General features: G+C 43.8%; 1 protein-coding gene across 3 annotated transcripts; it reads right to left on the reverse strand.

Annotated features, from left to right (window-relative positions):
* Positions 1 to 1863: 1863 nt before the first annotated feature.
* plod3 (procollagen-lysine, 2-oxoglutarate 5-dioxygenase 3) lies at positions 1864 to 21783 on the reverse strand. Of its 3 annotated transcripts, XM_034290605.1 has the most exons (19): positions 21543 to 21783; positions 19855 to 19946; positions 16851 to 16987; positions 15343 to 15506; positions 15091 to 15203; positions 12837 to 12900; positions 12590 to 12687; positions 12312 to 12413; positions 11899 to 12030; positions 10876 to 10997; positions 10651 to 10755; positions 10271 to 10396; positions 9871 to 10012; positions 7820 to 7933; positions 6350 to 6526; positions 4021 to 4167; positions 3344 to 3469; positions 3122 to 3250; positions 1864 to 2806 (listed from the first exon to the last, which is right to left on the reverse strand). In XM_034290605.1, the coding sequence occupies exons 1-19, from the start codon at positions 21631 to 21633 to the stop codon at positions 2780 to 2782; spliced, it is 2208 nt and encodes a 735-aa protein (XP_034146496.1). In that variant the 5' UTR covers positions 21634 to 21783; the 3' UTR covers positions 1864 to 2779. The 3 variants fall into 3 exon arrangements, with proteins under 3 accessions (XP_034146496.1, XP_028973475.1, XP_034146497.1); XM_029117642.2 differs by having other exon boundaries at positions 1864 to 3250; positions 21543 to 21781; XM_034290606.1 differs by lacking the exons at positions 19855 to 19946; positions 21543 to 21783 and adding an exon at positions 19739 to 19814 and having other exon boundaries at positions 1864 to 3250.
* Positions 21784 to 23825: the final 2042 nt, after the last annotated feature.

The following is a 23825-nucleotide window of genomic DNA, read 5'->3' on the forward strand; positions in this document are numbered from 1 at the left end:
TATTATAACACTGATTGGTGAGTGTTCCAGAACCCTGTTATAACACTGATTGGTGAGTGTTCCAGAACCCTGTTATAACACTGATTGGTGAGTGTTCCAGAACTCTGTCATACTGATGGGGGGGTTCCAGAATCCTGTAATAATACTGATGGGGGGGTCACAGAACCCCGTTATAATATTGATGGGGGGGTTATAGAACCTTGTTATAATACTGATGGTGGGGTTACAGAACCCTGTTACAATATTGATGGGTGGTTAAAGAACCCTGTTATAATACTGATGGGGGGTTACAGAACCCGATGTTATAACACTGATGAGGGGGGGGGGGTTACAAAACCCTGTTATAACACTGATGGGGGGGTTACAGAACCCTGTTATGATACTGATGGGGAGGTTACAGAACCCTGTTATAACACTTATGGGGGGGTTACAGAACCCTGTTTTAACACTGATGGGGGGGTTTCCGAACCCTGTTATAACACTGATGGGGGGTTACAGAACCCTGTTATGATACTGATGGGGGGGTTACAGAACCCTGTTACAATATTGATGGGTGGTTACAGAACCCTGTTATAATACTGATGGGGGGGTTACAGAACCCGATGTTATAACACTGATGGGGGGGGGGGGGGTTACAAAACCCTGTTATAACACTGATGGGGGTTATAGAACCCTGTTTTAACACTGGTGGGGGGGTTACAGAACCCTGTTTTAACACTGGTGGGGGGGTTACAGAACCCTGTTTTAACACTGGTGGGGGGGTTACAGAACCCTGTTATTGTACTAATGGGGGGTTACAGGACCCTGTTATTATACTAATGGGGTGTTACAGAACCCTGTTATGATACTGATGGGGGTTACAGAACCCTGTTTTATCATTGGTGGGGGGTTACAGAACCCTGTTTTATCACTGGTGGGGGGTTACAGAACCCTGTAATGATACTGATGGGGGTTACAGAACCCTGTTATTGTACAAATGGGGGGTTACAGGACCCTGTTATTATACTAATGGGGTGTTACAGAACCCTGTTATGATACTGATGGGGGTTACAGAACCCTGTTATCATTGGTGGGGGGTTACAGAACCCTGTTTTATCACTGGTGGGGGGTTACAGAACCCTGTAATGATACTGATGGGAGAAAGGAAGAGGAGGAACAGTATATAAGCACAGGAACAGTAGAAGCTAAATGAATCAAAGGGGAGATATATAGAAAGAGAGAGAGGGTTAGGGAGAGTAACTGTAATCCCACAGCTATAATCCCATTCAATGTAATCCAGTTCAGTGGTCACACACAGTGACATTGGGAAAGTGACATTGCCCTTTCAACATGGCTGCAGGGGGAAGGGCCTATTCTGTCAACCTCCATTCAAACTAGACAACTTTATTATTCCCCTCAGATTGGGAAATGAGGACACAGGAGAATTAGAAAAATCAGTTTGAGTTTCTGAGACTAATTTGTTACATATAGTGTGTGAAATGTTAGATTGCATGCATAATGTTAGTGTCTGAGAAGAATAAAATATGACAAATTGGTCCAGAAAATGAAAATGGCAATTTCTGCTTTAGGAATAGAGTAAATCTAACCATTTGAGGTTAATACTATTATTGCTTTTAATTTTGGCATTAGCATTTCATTTAGGCATAAAGGTTAGGGTTAGGTTATGGTTACAGTTGGGGTTCCATAAAGGTTAGGGTAAGGTGTAAGGGGATAGGGAAATATTTAATAATTATTCTAGGTACTAAAACAATTGGGAAACAAACATCAGACTTAGTCTGTCTTAGGTCATGTTGGATCTTCAGCAACACCTGGTGGTGAAATACAGCACTGAACAACCCAACCCTGAGAATGAGACTACAAACATATATATCAAATTATTTATTAAAATGTGAAACTTTATTTCTCAATCATAACAAATAATTTACGGCACTTTGTACAAAGCTGATAAAGCACGTCCTACCAACACAGGACCTGGAAAAAAAATAATACAAGAACATCTCCATTTTAAAAAAATATGTGAAACTCAGCCTGAAGATCGGGTAGTTCAAAACGCTAAACATCATCTTTATGATAAAACTAATTTTACAGCATAGAACTACTTCTTGTAGATCAGAACAGGTGACAGCTGTTCGTTTGGAGTGTTTCTCAGATCTATTACTTACAAATATTGCATCATAACCTTTTTTTTTGAGTAGATCTGATCTTTCAGAACATTCAGTTTCCTTTCAGAGGGGGTCTTTCCTCCAATCAAAGGTTGGTATGGCAACGCTGTAACATGACATAAATTCCAGACAGTCGTTATACCGAAGACTTAAATAAACAAACACAGAGGTCAAGGGTCAAGTTAGGGGTGGTAGGCAGCATGGTGAAATTGGTTCCATCAGACTCTGATTAGTCAGGCCTGATCTGACCAAGAATCTAGATCCACTAGTTTGGTCTAAACTGATCAGTCAGGCCACACAGATACAAATGTCAGTGTCTTTGGGTTATCTATGGAAACCATGATGTATCTGGTCCCCTGGGGTTAGAGGTCAAAGAAGGAGACCATGATGTATCTGGACCCCCAGGGGTTAGAGGTCATGCAGGTGTTAGGGGTCAACTAAGGAGACCATGATGTATCTGGACCCCCAGGGGTTAGAGGTCATGCAGGTGTTAGGTGTCAACTAAGGAGACCATGATGTATCTGGACCCCCAGGGGTTAGAGGTCATGCAGGTGTTAGGGGTCAACTAAGGAGACCATGATGTATCTGGACCCCCAGGGTTAGAGGTCATCCAGGTGTTAGGGGTCAACGAAGGAGACCATGATGTATCTGGTCCCCCAGGGTTAGAGGTCATCCAGTTGTTAGGGGTCAACTAAGGAGACCATGATGTATCTGGTTCCCCAGGGTTAGAGGTCATCCAGGTGTTAGGGGTCAACTAAGGAGACCATGATGTATCTGGTTCCCCAGGGTTAGAGGTCATCCAGGTGTTAGGGGTCAACTAAGGAGACCATGATGTATCTGGTCCCCCGGGGTTAGAGGTCATCCAGGTGTTAGGGGTCAACTAAGGAGACCATGATGTATCTGGACCCCCAGGGTTAGAGGTCATCCAGGTGTTAGGGGTCAACGAAGGAGACCATGATGTATCTGGTTCCGCTGGTGGTCGGGAGTCCTTCGTGGTAGTGGGTCAGTCTTCCAGGGTGCATGAAGGACCAACCCTTACGAGGAGCCTCAACATTACAGTCATACCGCAGGAACCGGCAACCTCCCCCCTGACACACAGACAGACACACAGACAGAGTTATCAGTGAAAACCTAATGTGGATAACAATTTACTGTGTGTGTGTGCGCACGTGTGTGTATACCTGGTAGTCTTTCCCTTTGCTGTTGAGTGCTATGTTGATGGTGAAGGTTGAGGAGTCATGATGCGGTCGAAGAGAAGGTTGCTCATCTGGCCGATAACGAACCACAAAGTTCATCACTGCCTGGGCCTGGAACCAAAAGGACATATATATTACAGCCTGGGCATGGAACCAAAAGGACACACACATTACAGCCTGGGCCTGGAACCAAAAGGACACATATTACAGCCTGGGCCTGGAACCAAAAGGACATACATATTACAGCCTGGGCCTGGAACCAAAAGGACATACATATTACAGCCTGGGCCTGGAACCAAAAGGACACACATATTAAAGCCTGGGCCTGGAACCAAAAGGACACACACATTACAGCCTGGGCCTGGAACCAAAAGGACACATATTACAGCCTGGGCCTGGAACCAAAAGGACATACATATTACAGCCTGGGCCTGGAACCAAAAGGACATACATATTACAGCCTGGGCCTGGAACCAAAAGGACACACATATTAAAGCCTGGGCCTGGAACCAAAAGGACATACATATTAAAGCCTGGGCCTGGAACCAAAAGGACATACATATTACAGCCTGGGCCTGGAACCAAAAGGACATACATTGTCTGTTTGAATTGAACTGACAGACCCGGGTAGGGTGTGTGTGCAGGTGTGTGAGTGGGTTTACCTTAGGATAGTAACCCGGGTAAAGTTTCTCTGTTACAGGGACGATGTACTCCTTCAGGAACTTCAGCCACTCCTTCTCAAAGCCAATCTGATTCATATGGATGTCTACAGTAGGAACATTCTCATAGCCTCCTGCTAGACGCTCATCCTGTAAAAAATACATATATTTTAGGTATGTCTAGCTTTTTGGGGGGAAAAACAATAAAACTGAAGACATTAAAAGACAGACCATGATAATGAGGTCCTGGTCTGTCATTATATCAGAGACAGTAAACCATGATAATGAGGTCCTGGTCAGTCATTATATCAGTGACAGTAGACCATGATAATGAGGTCCTGGTCAGTCATTATATCAGAGACGGTAGACCATGATAATGAGGTCCTGGTCAGTCATTATATCAGAGATGGTAGACCATGATAATGAGGTCCTGGTCTGTCATTATATCAGAGACGTTAGACCATGATAAGGAGGTCCTGGTCTGTCATTATATCAGAGACGGTAGACCATGATAATGAGGTCCTGGTCTGTCATTATATCAGAGACAGTAGACCATGATAATGAGACCTGTGTCATTATATCAAAAACAGTAGACCATGATAATGAGGTCCTGGTCTGTCATTATATCAGAGACAGTAGACCATGATAATGAGGTCCTGGTCAGTCATTATATCAGAGACGGTAGACCATGATAATGAGGTCCTGGTCAGTCATTATATCAGAGATGGTAGACCATGATAATGAGGTCCTGGTCTGTCATTATATCAGAGACAGTAAACCATGATAATGAGGTCCTGGTCAGTCATTATATCAGTGACAGTAGACCATGATAATGAGGTCCTGGTCAGTCATTATATCAGAGATGGTAGACCATGATAATGAGGTCCTGGTCTGTCATTATACCAGAGACGTTAGACCATGATAAGGAGGTCCTGGTCTGTCATTATATCAGAGACGTTAGACCATGATAATGAGGTCCTGGTCTGTCATTATATCAGAGACAGTAGACCATGATAATGAGGTCCTGGTCTGTTATTATAATCAGAGACAGTAGACCATGATAATGAGGTCCTGGTCTGTCATTATATCAGAGACTATAGACCATGATTGGATTTTCTTATAAACTCTGTAATGAGGTTATTTGTAACCAGGGTAAAGTCTGACATGTAAAGTAGTGTAAGATGGGCCCTGCAAGGTGTTCATGTAGGAAAGGAGTACTGTGACTAAGTGTGTGCTGAAGCATGTCGTGAATTTTTGCAACAAAAAAAAAAACAGAAATGTATTGCAGAATTCAGGGGAGGGGTCTGAAGGGAAGTTGTCAGGGGTCTGATGGGAAGTTGTCAGGGGGAAGGGGTCTGAAGGGAAGTTGTCAGGGGTCTGAAGGGAAGTTGTCAGGGGGAAGGGGTCTGAAGGGAAGTTGTCAGGGGTCTGAAGGGAAGTTGTCAGGGGGAAGGGGTCTGAAGGGAAGTTGTCAGGGGTCTGAAGGGAAGTTGTCAGGGGGAAGGGGTCTGAAGGGAAGTTGTCAGGGGTCTGAAAGGAAGTTGTCAGGGGTCTGAAAGGAAGTTGTCAGGGGTCTGAAGGGAAGTTGTCAGGGGTCTGAAGGGAAGTTGTCAGGGGACTGATGGGAAGTTGTCAGGGGTCTGAAGGGAAGTTGTCAGGGGTCTGAAAGGAAGTTGTCAGGGGTCTGAAGGGAAGTTGTCAGGGGTCTGAAGGGAAGTTGTCAGGGGTCTGATGGGAAGTTGTCGGGGGTCTGATGGGAAGTTGTCGGGGGTCTGATGGGAAGTTGTCGGGGGTCTGATGGGAAGTTGACAGGGGGAAGGGGTCTGAAGGGAAGTTGTCAGGGGTCTGAAGGGAAGTTGTCAGGGGGAAGGGGTCTGATGGGAAGTTGTCAGGGGGAAGGGGTCTGATGGGAAGTTGTCGGGGGGCAGAAGTTGTCCTTCTAGCAGGTTCTTCAACCTCTGAAGAGAAACTCTGAAGTTCTATTACTGTGCTTGTTGGTGACCTCCCTGATCAAGGCCCTTCTTGCCCGGTTGTTTGGCCGAACTCTCAGCCTCCTGCCCCATGCTCCCCCATCAGAGCAATTCTCCCTCCTCCCCATATGCCCCACTTACCGTATGCCTCCCCCCTTAACCCCTCGCCGCATGTCTCCCCCATTACCGTATGCCTCCCCCATTACCCCGTAACCGTATGCCTCCCCCATTACCGTATGCCTCCCCATTACCCCGTAACCGTATGCCTCCCCCATTACCGTATGCCTCCCCCATTACCGTATGCCTCCCCACTTATTCGTATATGCCCCTCCCCACCCACCCAACTGCATGCACCCCCTTACCGTATGCCTCCCTCCACTCCACTGACCAAAGTCTTCCATGGTCTCTACTAGATCATCACACATCTTGTCGGAGAAGCTGGGGAACCAGTAGACATCAGGACACGGCTGCTCCACCAGCGTCTGGTTGTCTTCAAAGATCTTATTGTAGTTCCCATGGACATACTTCTCCTTCCAGTCCTGCAACAAAACATGTGTACCACAACACGTGTACGAGCAGTCTGTCATAGGGATGTGCATTGGGCATATTTACACGTGTATGTGCAGTCTATCATAAGGATGTGCATATTTACACGTGTACGTGGAGTCTATCATAGGGATGTACATTGGGCATATTTACATGTGTATGTGCAGTCTATCATAGGGATGTACATTGGGCATATTTACACGTGTATGTGCAGTCTATCATAGGGATGTACATTGGGCATATTTACACGTGTATGTGCAGTCTATCATAGGGATGTGCATATTTACACGTGTACGTGGAGTCTATCATAGGGATGTACATTGGGCATATTTACACGTGTATGTGCAGTCTATCATAGGGATGTGCATATTTACACGTGTACATGGAGTCTATCATAGGGATGTACATTGGGCATATTTACACGTGTATGTGCAGTCTATCATAGGGATGTGCATATTTACACGTGTACATGGAGTCTATCATAGGGATGTACATTGGGCATATTTACACGTGTATGTGCAGTCTATCATAGGGATGTGCATATTTACACGTGTACATGGAGTCTATCATAGGGATGTACATTGGGCATATTTACATGTGTATGTGCAGTCTATCATTACTTGTGTGATAAAAATCAAAGCAGCTTGAGAGATACTCTTTGGAGGACACGTCTCAATATTCAACTCTCCCAAGCTCTGAATTGTTCAGATGAGCCAAGGCCTTAAGAGCATGTTAGTCTTCCCCCATCGGGGTTAAAACATCGTTAAAAAAACATACTATTTAAATGTTTAAACAGACATTTAGAGCTACTGTTCAACCAACAGACATTTAGACCTAGTGTTTTAACAACAGACATTTAGACCTAGTGTTTTAACAACAGACATTTAGACCTAGTGTTTTAACAACAGACATTTAAGCCTAGTATTTTAACAACAGACCTTTAAGCCTAGTGTTTTAACAACAGACATTTAAGCCTAGTATTTTAACAACAGACATTTAGACCTAGTGTTTTAACAACAGACATTTAGACCTAGTATTTTAACAACAGACATTTAGACCTAGCATTTTAACAACAGACATTTAGACCTAGTGTTTTAACAACAGACATTTAGACCTAGTGTTTTAACAACAGACATTTAAGCCTAGTATTTTAACAACAGACATTTAAGCCTAGTATTTTAACAACAGACATTTAGACCTAGTGTTTTAACAACAGACATTTAGACCTAGTGTTTTAAAAACAGACATTTAAGCGTAGTATTTTAACAACAGACATTTAGACCTACCAGCGGATTATCAAAGATCTGCCACATGTCAGGATGCAGTCTGCTGGTGTTGTAGTTGGTGGATGAGACCAAGCGGCCAAACTCATCACGATTGGACACGAACATAAATACACCCTATATCAACATGAAGAACTCATTACAATTGGAAACGAACATACACCGATCAGCCATAACATTATAACCACTGACAGGTGAAGGGAATAACACTGATAATCTCGTTATCATGGCACCTGTCAGTGGGTGGGATATATTAGACAGCAAGTGAACATACTGTCCTCACAGTTGATGTGTTAGAAGCAGTAAAAATGGGCAAGTGTAAGGATCTGAGTGACTTTGACAAGGGCCAAATTATGATGGCTCGACGACTGGGTCAGAGCATCTCCAAAACTGCAGTCCTTGTGGGGTGTTCCCGATCTGCAGTGGTCAGTACCTATCAAAGGTGGTCCAAGGAAGGAAAAGTGATGAACCAGCGACAGGGTCATGGACAGGGTCATGGACAGGGTCATGGACAGGGTCATGGACAGGGTCATGGACAGGGTCATGGACAGGGTCATGGGTGGCCAAGGCTCACTGATGCACGTGGGGAGAGAAGGCTGGTCTGTATGGTCCAATCCAACAGATGAGCTACTGTAGCTCAGATTGCTGAAAAAGTTAATGCTGGTACTGATAGAATAGTGTCAGAACACACAGTGCATTGCAGTTTGTTGCGTATGGGGCTGCGTAGTCACAGACCAGTCAGGGTGTCCATGCTGACCCCTGTCCACTGACGAAAGCACCTACAATGGGCACGTGAGTCAGAACTGGACCACAGAGCAATGGAAGAAGGTGGCCTGGTCTGATTCATGTTTTCTTTTACATCACGTGGATGGCCAAGTGTGTGTGCGTCGCTTCCCTGGAGAACACACGGCACCAGGATGCACTTTGGGAAGAAGGCAAGCCGGCGGAGGCAGTTTGATGCTTTGGGCAATGTTCTTCTGGGAAACCTTGGGTCCTGCCATTCATGTGGATGTTACTTTGACACTTACAACCTACCTAAGTATTGTTGCAGACCTTGTGCACCCTTTCATGGCAAATGTATTCCCTGATGGCACTGACCTCTTTCAGGATGATAATGTCCCCTGCCACAAACCAAAAAAATTTCAGGAGTGGTTTGACGAAGTTCAAGCTGTTGACTTTGAATTCCCCAGATCTCAGTCCATTCGAGTATCTGAGGGATGTTCTGGACAAACAAGTCTGATCCATGGAGGCCCCACCTCACAACTTACAAGACTTAAAGGATCTGCTGCTAACGTCTTGGTACCAGATACCACAGCACACCTTCAGAGGTCAAGGGAAGTCCATGCCTCGATGGGTCAGGGCTGTTTTGGCGGCAAAAGGGGGACCTACAGAATATTAGACAAATGGTCATAATATTATGGCTGATCAGTGTAAAAATATATTACAAGGACCACGAATCAGCTTTATTTTAGCCAGCTGAAAACACAGAACTGCAAAAAATGCTTCCTCAAAAATAAGTTTTACAAAAAAGAAGAACTAAATGCTTGAATGAGAAACAAATAAGCCGATGCAATGAGAAACTGTTTTCTATATTTCTAGGCAAAAGTCTGAAAACAAGCTACATAGACAACATCAGATATAAGTCTGATATTCCAAGTTGTGCCTTAATTAGACTACGGTGCTGGTTTTCAGAATTGTTTTTCTCACCTCTGAAAATTTCATCCTGTGGATGGGATATTTATTCATCTCATGTCTTTTGGTGGCTACAGCTATAAATGCAGATCTGTTACATATCATTTCCTGTACATGCAGATTTCTGTTCTGGGTGATATTCTACAGTCATCCTGGAGAAGAGAGACCCGATACATCACTACACAGCTAGCTACAGTATGCTGAACATAATGAGTCTTATCCACAGTTAACATATAGTAAACTCTGAAAGTATTTGGACAATTCAACATTATATTGGCTCTGTATTCCAGCACTTTGGTTTAGAAATACAGTGACAGTGGGGTTAATGTGCAGACTGTCGCTTTATTTAATATAATGCTCACCTGGTCTCGTACTGCCCGGCAAAACACCATGTCAGGGTCCATCCCATCCTGACTGAAGAGGCTGACCTGAGACAGACGACCTCTCAGCACCGACCCCTTGATCATATAGACCTGGGTTATATAGGGAACGTTCCAGAGACCTCTGAAGAGACAACATACAGGGTCATGTGGGGTCATAAGTGGTTATATAGGGAACATTCCAGAGACCCCTGAAGAGACAACATACAGGGTCATGTGGGGTCATAAAGGGTTATATAGGGAACATTCCAGATACCCCTGAAGAGACAACATTCAGGGTCATGTGGGGTCATAAGGGGTTATATAAAGAATGTTCCAGAGACCCTTGGAGAGACAACATACAGGGTCATGTGGGGTGAGTATATAATAGGAGACTACTCACACTCGTTTGCCCTGAACTATGTCAATGTAGTCTTCAGATCGGGAGTAAAATCCTTCAGGACTCAGCGCTCCCCAGAAGTTGGACCAGAGTTTTCCATGTCGGGACAGCATGGGTGCTATCACTGACCTGGCAGGGGGAGAACAGAGCTAGAAAGGACCAGGAACCAGTTCCCCGAAAAGCATCACAGGCTCTTTAATCAATTTCTGGGGGAGAGTAGAGCATTCAGAAAAGTCTGGAACTCTGACCTGAAAGGTGCAGCTCTAATGATAAAAGTTAACAGTAAAATACATCACTTTTACATGTTTGGAAACAGATTGGAACCCTGGGTAAACGCTTAAAATAATTAGGAGAACAGATTGGAACCCTGGGTAAACTCTTACTTGTTTTCTTCGATCAGGATGCGTAGAACATCAGGGTTGACGATGGCAACATCAGCATCTATACTGAAATAGTAGTCGCAGTCTTTGTCCTTTTTACAGGCCTCACTAACACACACGCACACACACACACACACACACAGATTAGGGCAGGATGTTCTAAGCAGTTCTTTTTTGTTTCTAAAGGCTTGTTGGGTCTAAGGGATTGGTTTAAGTTGTAATTCTCACACAGCCATGGTTCTAGCCTGATCTTGTTGAAGGTTCTCCTCAGGTCCGACCAGTCTGGCTTCAGGGAAAAGAGAACGATGCTTCTCCCAGAACCGTTGGATGTGCTGCTCATGATACACGACCTAACAGACACACATTAAAACACACACAGACAACAAAGCCTGCTCGTGTGTGTACTAACATTGTTGTGTATAGACTGTCATGTGTGTTTCTACTAAAATTTTTGTGTATAGACAGTCGCGTGTGTACTAACATTGTTGTGTATAAACAGTCGCGTGTGTACTAACATTGTTGTGTAAAGACAGTCGCGTGTGTACTAACATTGTTGTGTATAAACAGTCGCATGTGTACTAACATTGTTGTGTATAGACAGTCGCGTGCGTGTGTACTAACATTGTTGTGTATAAACAGTCGCGTGTGTACTAACATTGTTGTGTATAAACAGTTGCGTGCGTGTGTACTAACATTGTTGTGTATAAACAGTTGCGTGCGTGTGTACTAACATTGTTGTGTATAAACAGTCGCGTGCATGTGTACTAACATTGTTGTGTAAAGACAGTCGCGTGTGTACTAACATTGTTGTGTATAAACAGTCGCGTGTGTACTAACATTGTTGTGTATAAACAGTTGCGTGCGTGTGTACTAACATTGTTGTGTATAAACAGTTGCGTGCGTGTGTACTAACATTGTTGTGTATAAACAGTCGCGTGCGTGTGTACTAACATTGTTGTGTATAAACAGTCGCGTGCGTGTGTACTAACATTGTTGTGTATAAACAGTTGCGTGCGTGTGTACTAACATTGTTGTGTATAAACAGTTGCATGCGTGTGTACTAACATTGTTGTGTATAAACAGTTGCGTGCGTGTGTACTAACATTGTTGTGTATAAACAGCCGCGTGCGTGTGTACTAACATTGTTGTGTATAAACAGCCGCGTGCGTGTGTACTAACATTGTTGTGTATAAACAGTCGCGTGTGTACTAACATTGTTGTGTATAAACAGTTGCGTGCGTGTGTACTAACATTGTTGTGTATAAACAGTCGGATGCGGCTGGTTGGGTAGTTGAAGGTGGTGAGGCGCTCTAGGAACTCCTCCAGGAACGGAGTAGGCTGGACAATGAACACTGCCACGTATACCAGGGGCATCTCCTCATCCTACACACACACACAGACACACACACAGACACACGACAAAACAAGGTAAACTACAACAACAGAGAAAGGCAGGGAAGGGGAAAAGAGAGAGAGACATACAGAAGTCTTGTCCAGGTAAAGGAGGTCAGAGACAGAAATACATACAGAAGTCTTGTCCAAGTAAAGGAGGTCAGAGACAGAGAAATACATACAGAAGTCTTGTCCAGGTAAAGGAGGTCAGAAACAGAGATACATACTGAAGTCTTGTCCAGGTAAAGGAGGTCAGAGACAGAGATACATACAGATATTTTGTCCAGGTAAAGGAGGTTGTCATCACAGATCCCACATCCTGTTTCATGTGTCCAGGCAGTAGGAACGTAGTTGCCCAGGTAGTTCAGTTGGAGCTGGGGGCGGAGTTATAAGATGTTAACCTGCTCTTCTAATGTGCCAACTCTAATTATACCACTACAACATCCCAAGACATGTTCATAACCCAAACCTTACCCAAGGTTTCCTAAGACGTTCACAACCCTAACCGTAACCCAACCGTAACCATAAGGCATGTTCAGTGATTATTTACCTTGGTGGGGCCGTTGCCATGGATAACAACAGGAAGTGTGTCAAAAGCCACGTTCCGGGCTCGGACTCTAGCTTTTTCAAACTTCAGCACCACCTCTTCTGTATGTGGAGGGACACCATAAAGACATACACAAGGAAATTTCTAAACAGAGGCAGGTGTGTGTGTATGTTTCATACCGATGACCCCACTGAGGTTCTGGAAGATTCTAGAGGACAGTTCTAAGCAGAGGCAGGTGTGTGTTTCATACCTATGGCCCCATTGAGGTTCTGGAAGATTCTAGAGCGATGGTCCAAAGTCATGTTGAACTTGGTCTAGGAGAGACAATATGTCAAACACTTTTACCACAACATTAAAAACAAGGTTACCAGAACATTACCGAAGTAACTTTGTCCAGACTAGAAGAAACCAGTTCCAAAGTCACAGCAGCAGGGAGCTGTTGTTCCTCTAAAATTACTAAATAAAACACAAAACACATATGAACAGGGTGCGTAATGTTGGGTAATGGAAAGAGTTAAGGATTAAGTGGTTGAAAGGGTTAAGGGTTAGGACAGACCACACATAGGTTAGGACACTACACGCGGGGGTTAGGACACTACACGCGGGGGTTAGGACACTACACGCGGGGGTTAGGACACTACACGCGGGGGTTAGGACACTACACGCGGGGGTTAGGACACTACACGCGGGGGTTAGGACAGACCACACATAGGTTAGGACACTACACGCGGGGTTAGGACACTACATGCAGGGTTAGGACACTACATGCGGGGTTAGGACACTACATGTGGGGTTAGGACACTACATGTGGGGTTAGGACACTACATGCGGGGTTAGGACATGCGGGGTTAGGACACTACACGCGGGGTTAGGACACTACATGCGGGGTTAGGACAGACCACACATAGGTTAGGACACTACACGCGGGGTTAGGACACTACACGCGGGGTTAGGACACTACATGTGGGGTTAGGACACTACATGCGGGGTTAGGACACTACATGCGGGGTTAGGACACTACATGTGGGGTTAGGACACTACATGCGGGGTTAGGACACTACATGCGGGGTTAGGACACTACACGCGGGGTTAGGACACTACATGCGGGGTTAGGACAGACCACACATAGGTTAGGACACTACACGCGGGGTTAGGACACTACACGCGGGGTTAGGACACTACACGCGGGGTTAGGACACTACATGCAGGGTTAGGACAGACCACACATAGGTTAGGATACTACACGCAGGGTTTTGACACTACACGCAGGGGTTAGGACACTACACGCAGGGGTTAGGACACTACATGCAGGGGTTAGGACACTACATGCAGGGGTTAGGACACTACATGCAGGGGTTAGGACACTATATGCAGGGGTTAGGACACTACATGTGGGTTTGGATAATATAAAAAAAAACAATAATACACTTTTTAAACAGTTTCTAAATGGTCTAAATAGGCATTCTAATGAAAACAATCGAGACACATTCCTGCCGGTTGGGCCCTGTCCGGGCCCCCCAGGTTCACAGTGTCACTGCACCCCCGTGTCTCAGCCCCCAGGTTTTACGCTGCTATAATATTGTTCTCCTTATACAGTTCTCCTTCTCCACTGTAAAACATTGTAAACCTAAGGAATGCACTCTCAAAACTTTCCCTGTCTCCTGCTCCGTTCAAACTTAGGAGGACATGAGGTCTTGGCCCACACCTCCTGAGTATCAGGCTCTAAAAACTCGTTGCTGTCCCTGTCCAAAGTCCTCCTGGTTGTGCTGCAGATCAAGACGATACCTGACTATTGCAGCCGCCAGTCTGTTGAATGTGGCCACATTCAACAGGAGTGCATTACCGGGCCACATTCAGCAGGAGAACATTACCGGGCCACATTCAGCAGGAGAGCATTACCGGGCCACATTCAGCAGGAGAACATTACCGGGCCACATTCAGCAGGAGAGCATTACCGGGCCACATTCAGCAGGAGTGCATTACCGGGCCACATTCAGCAGGAGAACATTACCGGGCCACATTCAGCAGGAGAACATTACCGGGCCACATTCAGCAGGAGAGCATTACCGGGCCACATTCAGCAGGAGAGCATTACCGGGCCACATTCAGCAGGAGTGCATTACCGGGCCACATTCAGCAGGAGAACATTACCGGGCCACATTCAGCAGGAGAACATTACCGGGCCACATTCAGCAGGAGAGCATTACCGGGCCACATTCAGCAGGAGAGCATTACCGGGCCACATTCAGCAGGAGAACATTACCGGGCCACATTCAGCAGGAGAACATTACCGGGCCACATTCAGCAGAAGTGCATTACCGAGCCACATTCAGCAGCATTACCGGGCCACATTCAGCAGGAGCGTGGTTAAAGTGCACAGGGTCCGCGGTTTAAGCGCACTGTGTAAAGTAAATCGGCCAGAATAAACTAGCTTAACTTGTCAAGAGCGAACTTAGGGAAGAAGTGTTAGCACTTAGCACTTGGAGGTTAAAGGTCATACTAACCCGTTGTGCTTTGTCCAAATAGATCTTAGTGTAGAAGAGTTGGTCATCATCATTGTCCTTTTGTTTCCACTGCTGAACAATCGCACTGACCTCTGGGGCAAACCCTATGAACCCTGCACACGCACACACGTACGCACACGCACACACACACACGCACGCACACAGGACTTAACAGGACTCAAAGCACAGCCATAAAGGGTCAGATAGTCAGACAGGTGTGTGTGTGCGTGTCTGTATGTGCGTGTGGGTTACCTCCAGAGTTTAGGTATCTCTTCCCAGTGTGTACAGGGGGATATTTAGGGGCAAGTTTCTGGTCAGGCCAACAGAAGCCTTCAGCAGAGAAGACCACCCGATGACCCAGTCTGGAGAACTTAGACAACAGCTCGTCAGGTCCACTGGCCATGATCACATCGTAACTACAGAAGAAGAGGAGAGAGGAAGAGGAATCATCACTGGCCATGATCACATCATAACTACTGAAGAAGAGGAGAGAGGATGAGGAATCATCACTAGATTCTATGCAGCAGCCTTTCAAACCAGAAGGTATCCACTGCCCGTCCACCGCTTAACCGCCTCTCAGGGACCTTGTTGCACTACTCCTTTGTACTACTGGACTCTGACACTGCTTTGCAAATTCTGATAAGTTCTCAGTTGTTACAGGTATATGTCTACCTCGGGAACCTCATTGCTGCTATCCCTGCATTTCAGTTCCACATGCACCTTGCACATTCAATTCGCCTGCACTGCACATTTAGAATTGCCATTGTACATGCTTTTCTTTTTTTCGAATGTTACATGCATGTCTACTATCATTGCTGCTGTCCCCGCATTTCAGTAGTACAGACTACCATACACCTCCAACAGACTACCATACACCTCCAACAGACTACCATACACCTCCAACAGACTACCATACACCTCCAACAGACTACCATACACCTCCAACAGACTACCATACACCTCCAACAGACTACCATACACCTCCAAAAGACTACCATACACCTCCAAAAGACTACCATACACCTCCAACAGACTACCATACACCTCCAACAGACTACCATACACCTCCAACAGACTACCATACACCTCCAACAGACTACCATACACCTCCAACAGACTACCATACACCTCCAACAGACTACCATACACCTCCAACAGACTACCATACACCTCCAACAGACTACCATACACCTCCAACATTGGTTCATTGCAGTCAGAATTGCCATTTGTACCTGCATTTGCCTCATCGCACAACTATTCATTCCCACGTAAACATACATATACTTAACACTGTACATTTGTAAATGTTCTGCCCTGCCCCATTTGCCTTCATTGCTCATTTAGAATTACCATTTACAATGTATTTGCCTTCATTGCACATCCACTTGTAACATACACTTTACTAAATACTTGTACATTTCCTGCCCTCTTCTATTTGCACTTCTGGTTAGATGCTAACTGCATTTCATTGTACTGTACTTGTACAGTTTAATGACAAAGCTGAATCTAAACTAATCTAAAAGATCTCTGTGGTTATTATTTACAGACTGGTTAGATTGGTTCCTAACCCTGTGTGTCTGCAGAACAAAGAACCCATTCAGAGAGGGAGGGAGACCTTCTGAAACCAGAACAGGAGTCACAATACCGAAACAAGGGAGATGATGTCCATCGAACAACGTTGGGGAGGATATATAAAAACTTGATACTGTACACACCCAGGCCCGGGACGGAGACCCAGCTCACCAAATACCAGTACATACCTGTCAACAAACAGGATCACCATGTCCTGTTTATCAGAGTATTTGATGAGTTCCTTCTTCAGCCAGCGGACCTTCTGTCCCCCTCCCACAGTACGAGCCACATCCCCGCCTTTCCACTGCTCCCCCAGGCCCAGCACCTAGACACACAGTCAAGATTCAACAGAAGAGTTCCCCCTGTCTGATTTCAGCACTTCCCAGGAAAGGGCAGGGACAGGGCAGGTAGAGGGACAGGGCAGGTAGAGGGACAGGGCAGGTAGAGGGACAGGGCAGGTAGAGGGACAGGGCAGGTAGAGAGACAGGGCAGGTAGAGAGACAGGGCAAGTAGGTAGAGGGACAGGGTAGGGAGAGGGACAGGGCATGTAGAGGGATAGGGTAGGGACAGGGTAGGGAGAGGGACAGGGCATGTAGAGGGATAGGGTAGGGAGAGGGACAGGGCATGTAGAGGGATAGGGTAGGGACAGGGTAGGGAGAGGGACAGGGCATGTAGAGGGATAGGGTAGGGACAGGGACAGGGCATGTAGAGGGATAGGGTAGGGACAGGGAAGGTAGGGGGAGAGGGTAGGGACAGGGACAGGAACAGGGCACGTAGAGAGACAGGGTAGGTAGAGGGACAGGGCAGGTAGAGGGACAGGGCAGGTAGAGGGACAGGGCAGGTAGAGGGACAGGGCAGGTAGAGGGACAGGGTAGGGAGAGGGACAGGGTAGGGAGAGGGATAGGGTAGGGACAGAGGAGGAGTTAATTTCCTACCCTGATTAGGGATGCACTGATAAGAACAGGGTAGGATAGCGGGGGTTAATTATCTAAACCTATAGCCGATATTCATAACAAAAATGGCCGACCCAAATAAGTCTGATAAGAATGGAAAATGTATTGATCCCAAATCATCCCCCATTATTTCCAGTTCCCAAACAACACAAATACAAAATAATTTATTAAGAAATGATTGCGCAAATAGAACTAAAGAGAACTAAGCGCAAATATTCTGTCATTATAGTACATGATAACTTGAGATAATAGGATTGGCTACTCCTGCTAAATAATGATTGATGAATGATAATGTTATTCTGTATGCTGGTGAGTGACACTGACTACATAATTACACGACAATCAATTAAATGTGAGCCTTCTGGGCATAAGTAACCAACACAGGAATATAGAATCAAGACTGATCTGAAAGTAACGGCTAAGTAACTTTTAATGCCATACTTTTTACAGCAATTAACTAAGTAATGTAACGAGTTACAATATGGTAACTGTAACTAGTAACTGTAATTTGTTACTTTTAAAATAACATTACCCAACAGCGCAAATAAAACAGGACACCAACAATGAGCAATAAATTACAAATATTACTGCAGCATATTGGACGCCTATTCAGACAAAGGCACAATCGGTCTGAAATAATCGTCCAAATTTAAAGCAATAGGCCAATACCAATTATTAAATGTTTGCCTATAATTGTCAGACCACAATTGCTGGCCAATCTGCGCATCCATACAATTTATGATCAGAATAATCGATAGTTACAGCCCTAAACCAAACCAATTAAAGCAGCACCAACCTTTGTTATTTTTCTCAAAACAAATCTCTGAACTCTGAGTGTTAACATTATAGTGTAACTCTTTGATGGTTCTGATGAAGTTGTTAGAGGGTGTGTTACCTCAACATTATAGTGTAACTCTTTGATGGTTCTGATGAAGTTGTTAGAGGGTGTGTTACCTCAACATTATAGTGTAACTCTTTGATGGTTCTGATGAAGTTGTTAGAGGGTGTGTTACCTCAACATTATAGTGTAACTCTTTGATGGTTCTGATGAAGTTGTTAGAGGGTGTGTTACCTTAACATTATAGTGTAACTCTTTGATGGTTCTGATGAAGTTGTTAGAGGGTGTGTTACCTTAACATTATAGTGTAACCCTTTGATGGTTCTGATGAAGTGTTTAGGGTGTGTTACCTCAACATTATAGTGTAACTCTTTGATGGTTCTGATGAAGTTGTTAGAGGGTGTGTTACCTTAACATTATAGTGTAACTCTTTGATGGTTCTGATGAAGTTGTTAGAGGGTGTGTTACCTTAACATTATAGTGTAACTCTGATGGTTCTGATGAAGTGGTTAGATGGTGTGTTACCTCAACATTATAGTGTAACTCTTTGATGGTTCTGATGAAGTTGTTAGAGGGTGTGTTACCTTAACATTATAGTGTAACTCTGATGGTTCTGATGAAGTGGTTAGAGGGTGTGTTACCTCAACATTATAGTGTAACTCTTTGATGGTTCTGATGAAGTTGTTAGAGGGTGTGTTACCTTAACATTATAGTGTAACTATTTGATGGTTCTGATGAAGTTGTTAGAGGGTGTGTTACCTCAACATTATAGTGTAACTCTTTCATGGTTCTGATGAAGTGGTTAGGGGTGTGTTACCTCAACATTATAGTGTAACTCTTTGATGGTTCTGATGAAGTGGTTAAGGGTGTGTTACCTTAACATTATAGAGTAACTCTTTGATGGTTCTGATGAAGTGGTTAGAGGGTGTGTTACCTCAACATTATAGTGTAACTCTTTGATGGTTCTGATGAAGTTGTTAGAGGGTGTGTTACCTCAACATTATAGTGTAACTATTTGATGGTTCTGATGAAGTTGTTAGAGGGTGTGTTACCTCAACATTATAGTGTAACTCTTTGATGGTTCTGATGAAGTGGTTAGGGGTGTGTTACCTCAACATTATAGTGTAACTCTTTGATGGTTCTGATGAAGTGTTTAGGGGTGTGTTACCTCAACATTATAGTGTAACTCTTTGATGGTTCTGATGAAGTTGTTAGAGGGTGTGTTACCTTAACATTATAGTGTAACTATTTGATGGTTCTGATGAAGTGTTTAGGGGTGTGTTACCTTCACAGTATAGTTGAACTCTTTCATGGTTCTGATGAAGTGTTTAGGGGTGTGTTACCTTCACAGTATAGTTGAACTCTTTCATGGTTCTGATGAAGTGTTTAGGGGTGTGTTACCTTCACAGTATAGTTGAACTCTTTCATGGTTCTGATGAAGCGGTTGAAGCCATCAGTCTCCTCTGTGGCAGCAGTTAACACTAATAGATTATCTACAGGAGAAAGAGGGAGTAATACAACTTTTGAAAACTGTCCTTGTTTTCAATAAGGAGGTTTTGATATCCACTGTATGTCTCCACAAATACAGCTGCATACTAACCGACTTAACCCAACTTCACCACAGAGTTGTCAACTAACCAACTAATACCCCTGAGTTGTTAACTAAACCAAATAACAAAGAGATGACTGACTGGATTAGTAGTCATGACTACAGCTGACACACTAGAACATTGTCCAACAAGGCAGAGACTATTTCTAGGGTTGGAAATCTGGGAACTTAATTCCTCTACATTTCCTGAGAGTGGGATAGAGAGAGGATGGAGAGAGGAGTTCAGGCAGAAAGAGAGGGGGGGGAAAGAGAGAGGAAGGAGAGAGGAGTTCAGGCAGAAAGAGAGGGGGGGGGGGGAGAGAATGGAGTGAGGAGTTCAGGCAGAAAGAGAGGGGGGGGAAGAGAGAGAATGGAGTGAGGAGTTCAGGCAGAAAGAGAGGGGGGGGAGAGAGAGAATGGAGTGAGGAGTTCAGGCAGAAAGAGAGTGGGGGGAGAGAGAGGATGGAGAGAGGAGTTCAGGCAGAAAGAGAGGGGGGGGAGAGCGGAGGATGACAAGGGGGAGTAACAAAAAGTTCCTTGTTTCTCTAGCAGGTCAAAAGGTATTGAACACATAGCCTTCAGATACTGATACACTACAAGAAAACTGCTTTATGTGCTTACATACATGGTGTGGGCTTTGTGAATACTGCCCTGGAGAATAAACTAGCCTACACATGTTGGAGTTGGCAGGGGCGGAGCTTGGAGGGGTCAGACGGGGTTAAGAGGTTCAGAACATTCTGGAAGAAATTTATATTTCTCTATCTACCATATCCCATTAGTTCCCACTCGTCTGTCTTCCAGACTGGATATAATGTAAAAACACTTCAAATTTTGATTGATATCAGTGACTTGGCCAGAAATCAATGCAAGAACACTTCATGTAAATAAAAAACAATACGGAACAGAGGTTTATAGTTGGAACACTTTGCAAAGGATTAACTAGCTACATGTAAACACGACCACATCATCAGCTAGGGTAGAAGTTAATCTAAACAGCACAGCCCTATAAACAATAATATATACATGCATGTCTCCTAAGACCTTACCTCCTAGAAATATAACATATCCCATCGTTTCTCGAATGCATTCTAAAAGTGTCTCTATTCCTTATATTACTGTTCAAAGGTAGTGCGCAGGGGGAACAGCTCATACTTTCATTGTGTCAACAGATTCATCTGTTGAAGTCCTTCGCTGGACAAGACATATGTACAGTTAAACGCGTACCAACCCCCATTCCTACCACCAGGACACCGCCAGCCTTATGTTACCCCTCCAGCTGTCCTGGCTACCCAGCTAGCCCTCCTAACGCTGCTCCCTAAGTATTCGCCTACGTGTTAGCTCAGAAGGAAAGCCTGGTCTAACAGAATGCCGGGACCTGTTACACAACTCATACATAACTTATAAACTCCGTATTACTGGCTAATTCAGCTTGACTAACAGAGTTCCAGCATGCGTCGGTGTGAGTGGGCTATGCGGGCCGAAGCCAGTGAGTCCGGCTTACCTGGGAGGATGACCCGCTGCTCTGTACCGAAGCTGTTCTTCGCCAAGCCAAGAAGGAAGACACACACTGCGGTGAGCAAAATAGAACTCATTGCGTTGGCAGTGAGATGGCTCTGGTATAAACTAGTCAGCCTACTGTATGATGTTCAAGCTCCCCTCTTCCACTCTGCATCTAGCTCTTCCTAACGCATCTAAATCCTCCTTCCTCCTAAACTCTCGCGAAACCTGCAGAACAAAAATTCTGTCAACATACCCGTACCCCGCCCATTTCTTTGGTATGGACCAATGAACAACCGCAAAAAGATGATTGACTTGTCAACAGCCATTTAGAGCGCCAGATGGACAGATTCTGGACCAATAGTAGAAAGACATTTGGAAGTTAGAAGCGTTGATTTTCCTGCCCGTGAGCCTTAGAAAGTTCGTGAAAAGAAGGGAGAATTCAATCCCTCTGCCACGTCGTAGGTATTCCTCACCAAGTAGGGGAACACAGAGGAGAGGATGGGGGAATCTTTATGTCTGTTTTGACTCCCCATAGTCCATAATGTAGTGTTTACGGTGAGTATTGTGAAATTGGAACACTCCCAAACATTTTACATTCAAGCTTTTTAATAGAAATGTTTGCATGTGTCCAATTTACACAATACTCGCCCAATTTAATCGTTTTAAAGTTCTACTGCAGTAACTAAACTTGAGCGGTTTGTGACCAGAGACTACTGTACTACGTTAAATTTTTTAATTGAAATAGTTTTATTGGCATGGGAATATTAATTTATCTTGCGAGACTGGAAGTGGAAAACAAGATAATTAGTGATACATGATAAAAAAAAAAAAAAGTGGAAGTAAAAAATACATTCTAAATGAACACACAAAAGTTTAAAAAATCTAAAATGTATATTATTATATTAAATTGATCATGTTATACCATTAGCTGTGTTATTATTACAGCTAATATTATATACAATCACATAACATAGCTAGAATAATAAATGTTATTCTAGCTATGTTGTATGATTGTATAATATTACCTGTGTTATAGTATTGTTATTCTAGCTATGTTGTATGATTGTATACTATTAGCTGTGTTATAGTATTGTTATTCTAGCTATGTTGTATGATTGTATACTATTAGCTGTGTTATAGTATTGTTATTCTAGCTATGTTGTATGATTGTATAATATTAGCTGTGTTATAGTATTGTTATTCTAGCTATGTTGTATGATTGTATACTATTAGCTGTGTTATTGTATTGTTATTCTAGCTATGTTGAATGATTGTATGCTATTAGCTGTGTTATATTATTGTTATTTTAGCTATGTTGAATGATTAAATACTATTAGCTGTGTTAAATTATTGTTATTCTAGCAATGTTGAATGATTGTATACTATTAGCTGTGTTATATTATTGTTATTCTAGCTATGTTGTATGATTGTATACTATTAGCTGTGTTATATTATTGTTATTCTAGCTATGGTGTATGATTGTATACTATTACCTGTGTTATATTATTGTTATTCTAGCTATGTTGTATGATTGTATACTATTAGCTGTGTTATATTATTGTTATTCTAGCTATGTTGTATGATTGTATACTATTACCTGTGTTATATTATTGTTATGTTAGCTATGTTGTATGATTGTATACTATCAGCTGTGTTATATTATTGTTATGTTAGCTATGTTGTATGATTGTATACTCTTAGCTGTGTTGTGTTGTAACTGTTCCCTCCCTCTTGTGCCCTCATGTTAGTTCAACTGGCAGTGTCAACACACTCATATAAACACACACACACAATCTCTGACTCTGACACACACACACACACAATATGTCACTCTCTGACACGCGCGCACACACACACACACACAAGTTTGTACAGCTACCCTCATGGGGACCAGAAAATAGAAATTGCATGCTCCCTTGCCCTAAACCCTAACCCTAAACCTAACCCTAACCTTAACCTCAATAAAGTAACATTTATGCCTAAACTTTACCTAGATGTAATGCCTAACCTTAACCCTAAACGTAACCAACAATGCCTGGACCTTAAAGAAACCCCAATTCTAACTATAAAATCAATTATAAGTTTGACCCTAAACCCTGAGCCGGAAATTGACTTTTGCCTCACGGGGACCGGCAAAAGGTCCCAACGAGGTCAATTTTTTCTGGTTTTACTATATTTATTGGGACATTTGGTCCCCATTCGTTCTGTAAGACCTAACCACAAAAATACACACACACACACAGTCTGTCACTTTCTGACACACACACACAGATAGAGAGCTGGA

The sequence above is a fragment of the Esox lucius genome, chromosome 24, assembly GCF_011004845.1.
Source record: "Esox lucius isolate fEsoLuc1 chromosome 24, fEsoLuc1.pri, whole genome shotgun sequence".
Classification (NCBI taxonomy): Eukaryota; Metazoa; Chordata; class Actinopteri; order Esociformes; family Esocidae; genus Esox; species Esox lucius.

Bases quoted from the DNA above. Each gene is read 5' to 3' on its own strand.
- plod3 (XM_034290605.1), bottom strand. From the start codon at position 21,633: ATGAGTTCTATTTTGCTCACCGCAGTGTGTGTCTTCCTTCTTGGCTTG. The intron at 6,527-7,819 runs GTAGGTCTAAAT...GTTTTGTTGCAG, and splicing joins AGATCTTTGATAATCCGCTG to GACTGGAAGGAGAAGTATGT. The intron at 3,470-4,020 runs GTAAACCCACTC...TTTTGGTTCCAG, and splicing joins ACCCGGGTTACTATCCTAAG to GCCCAGGCAGTGATGAACTT.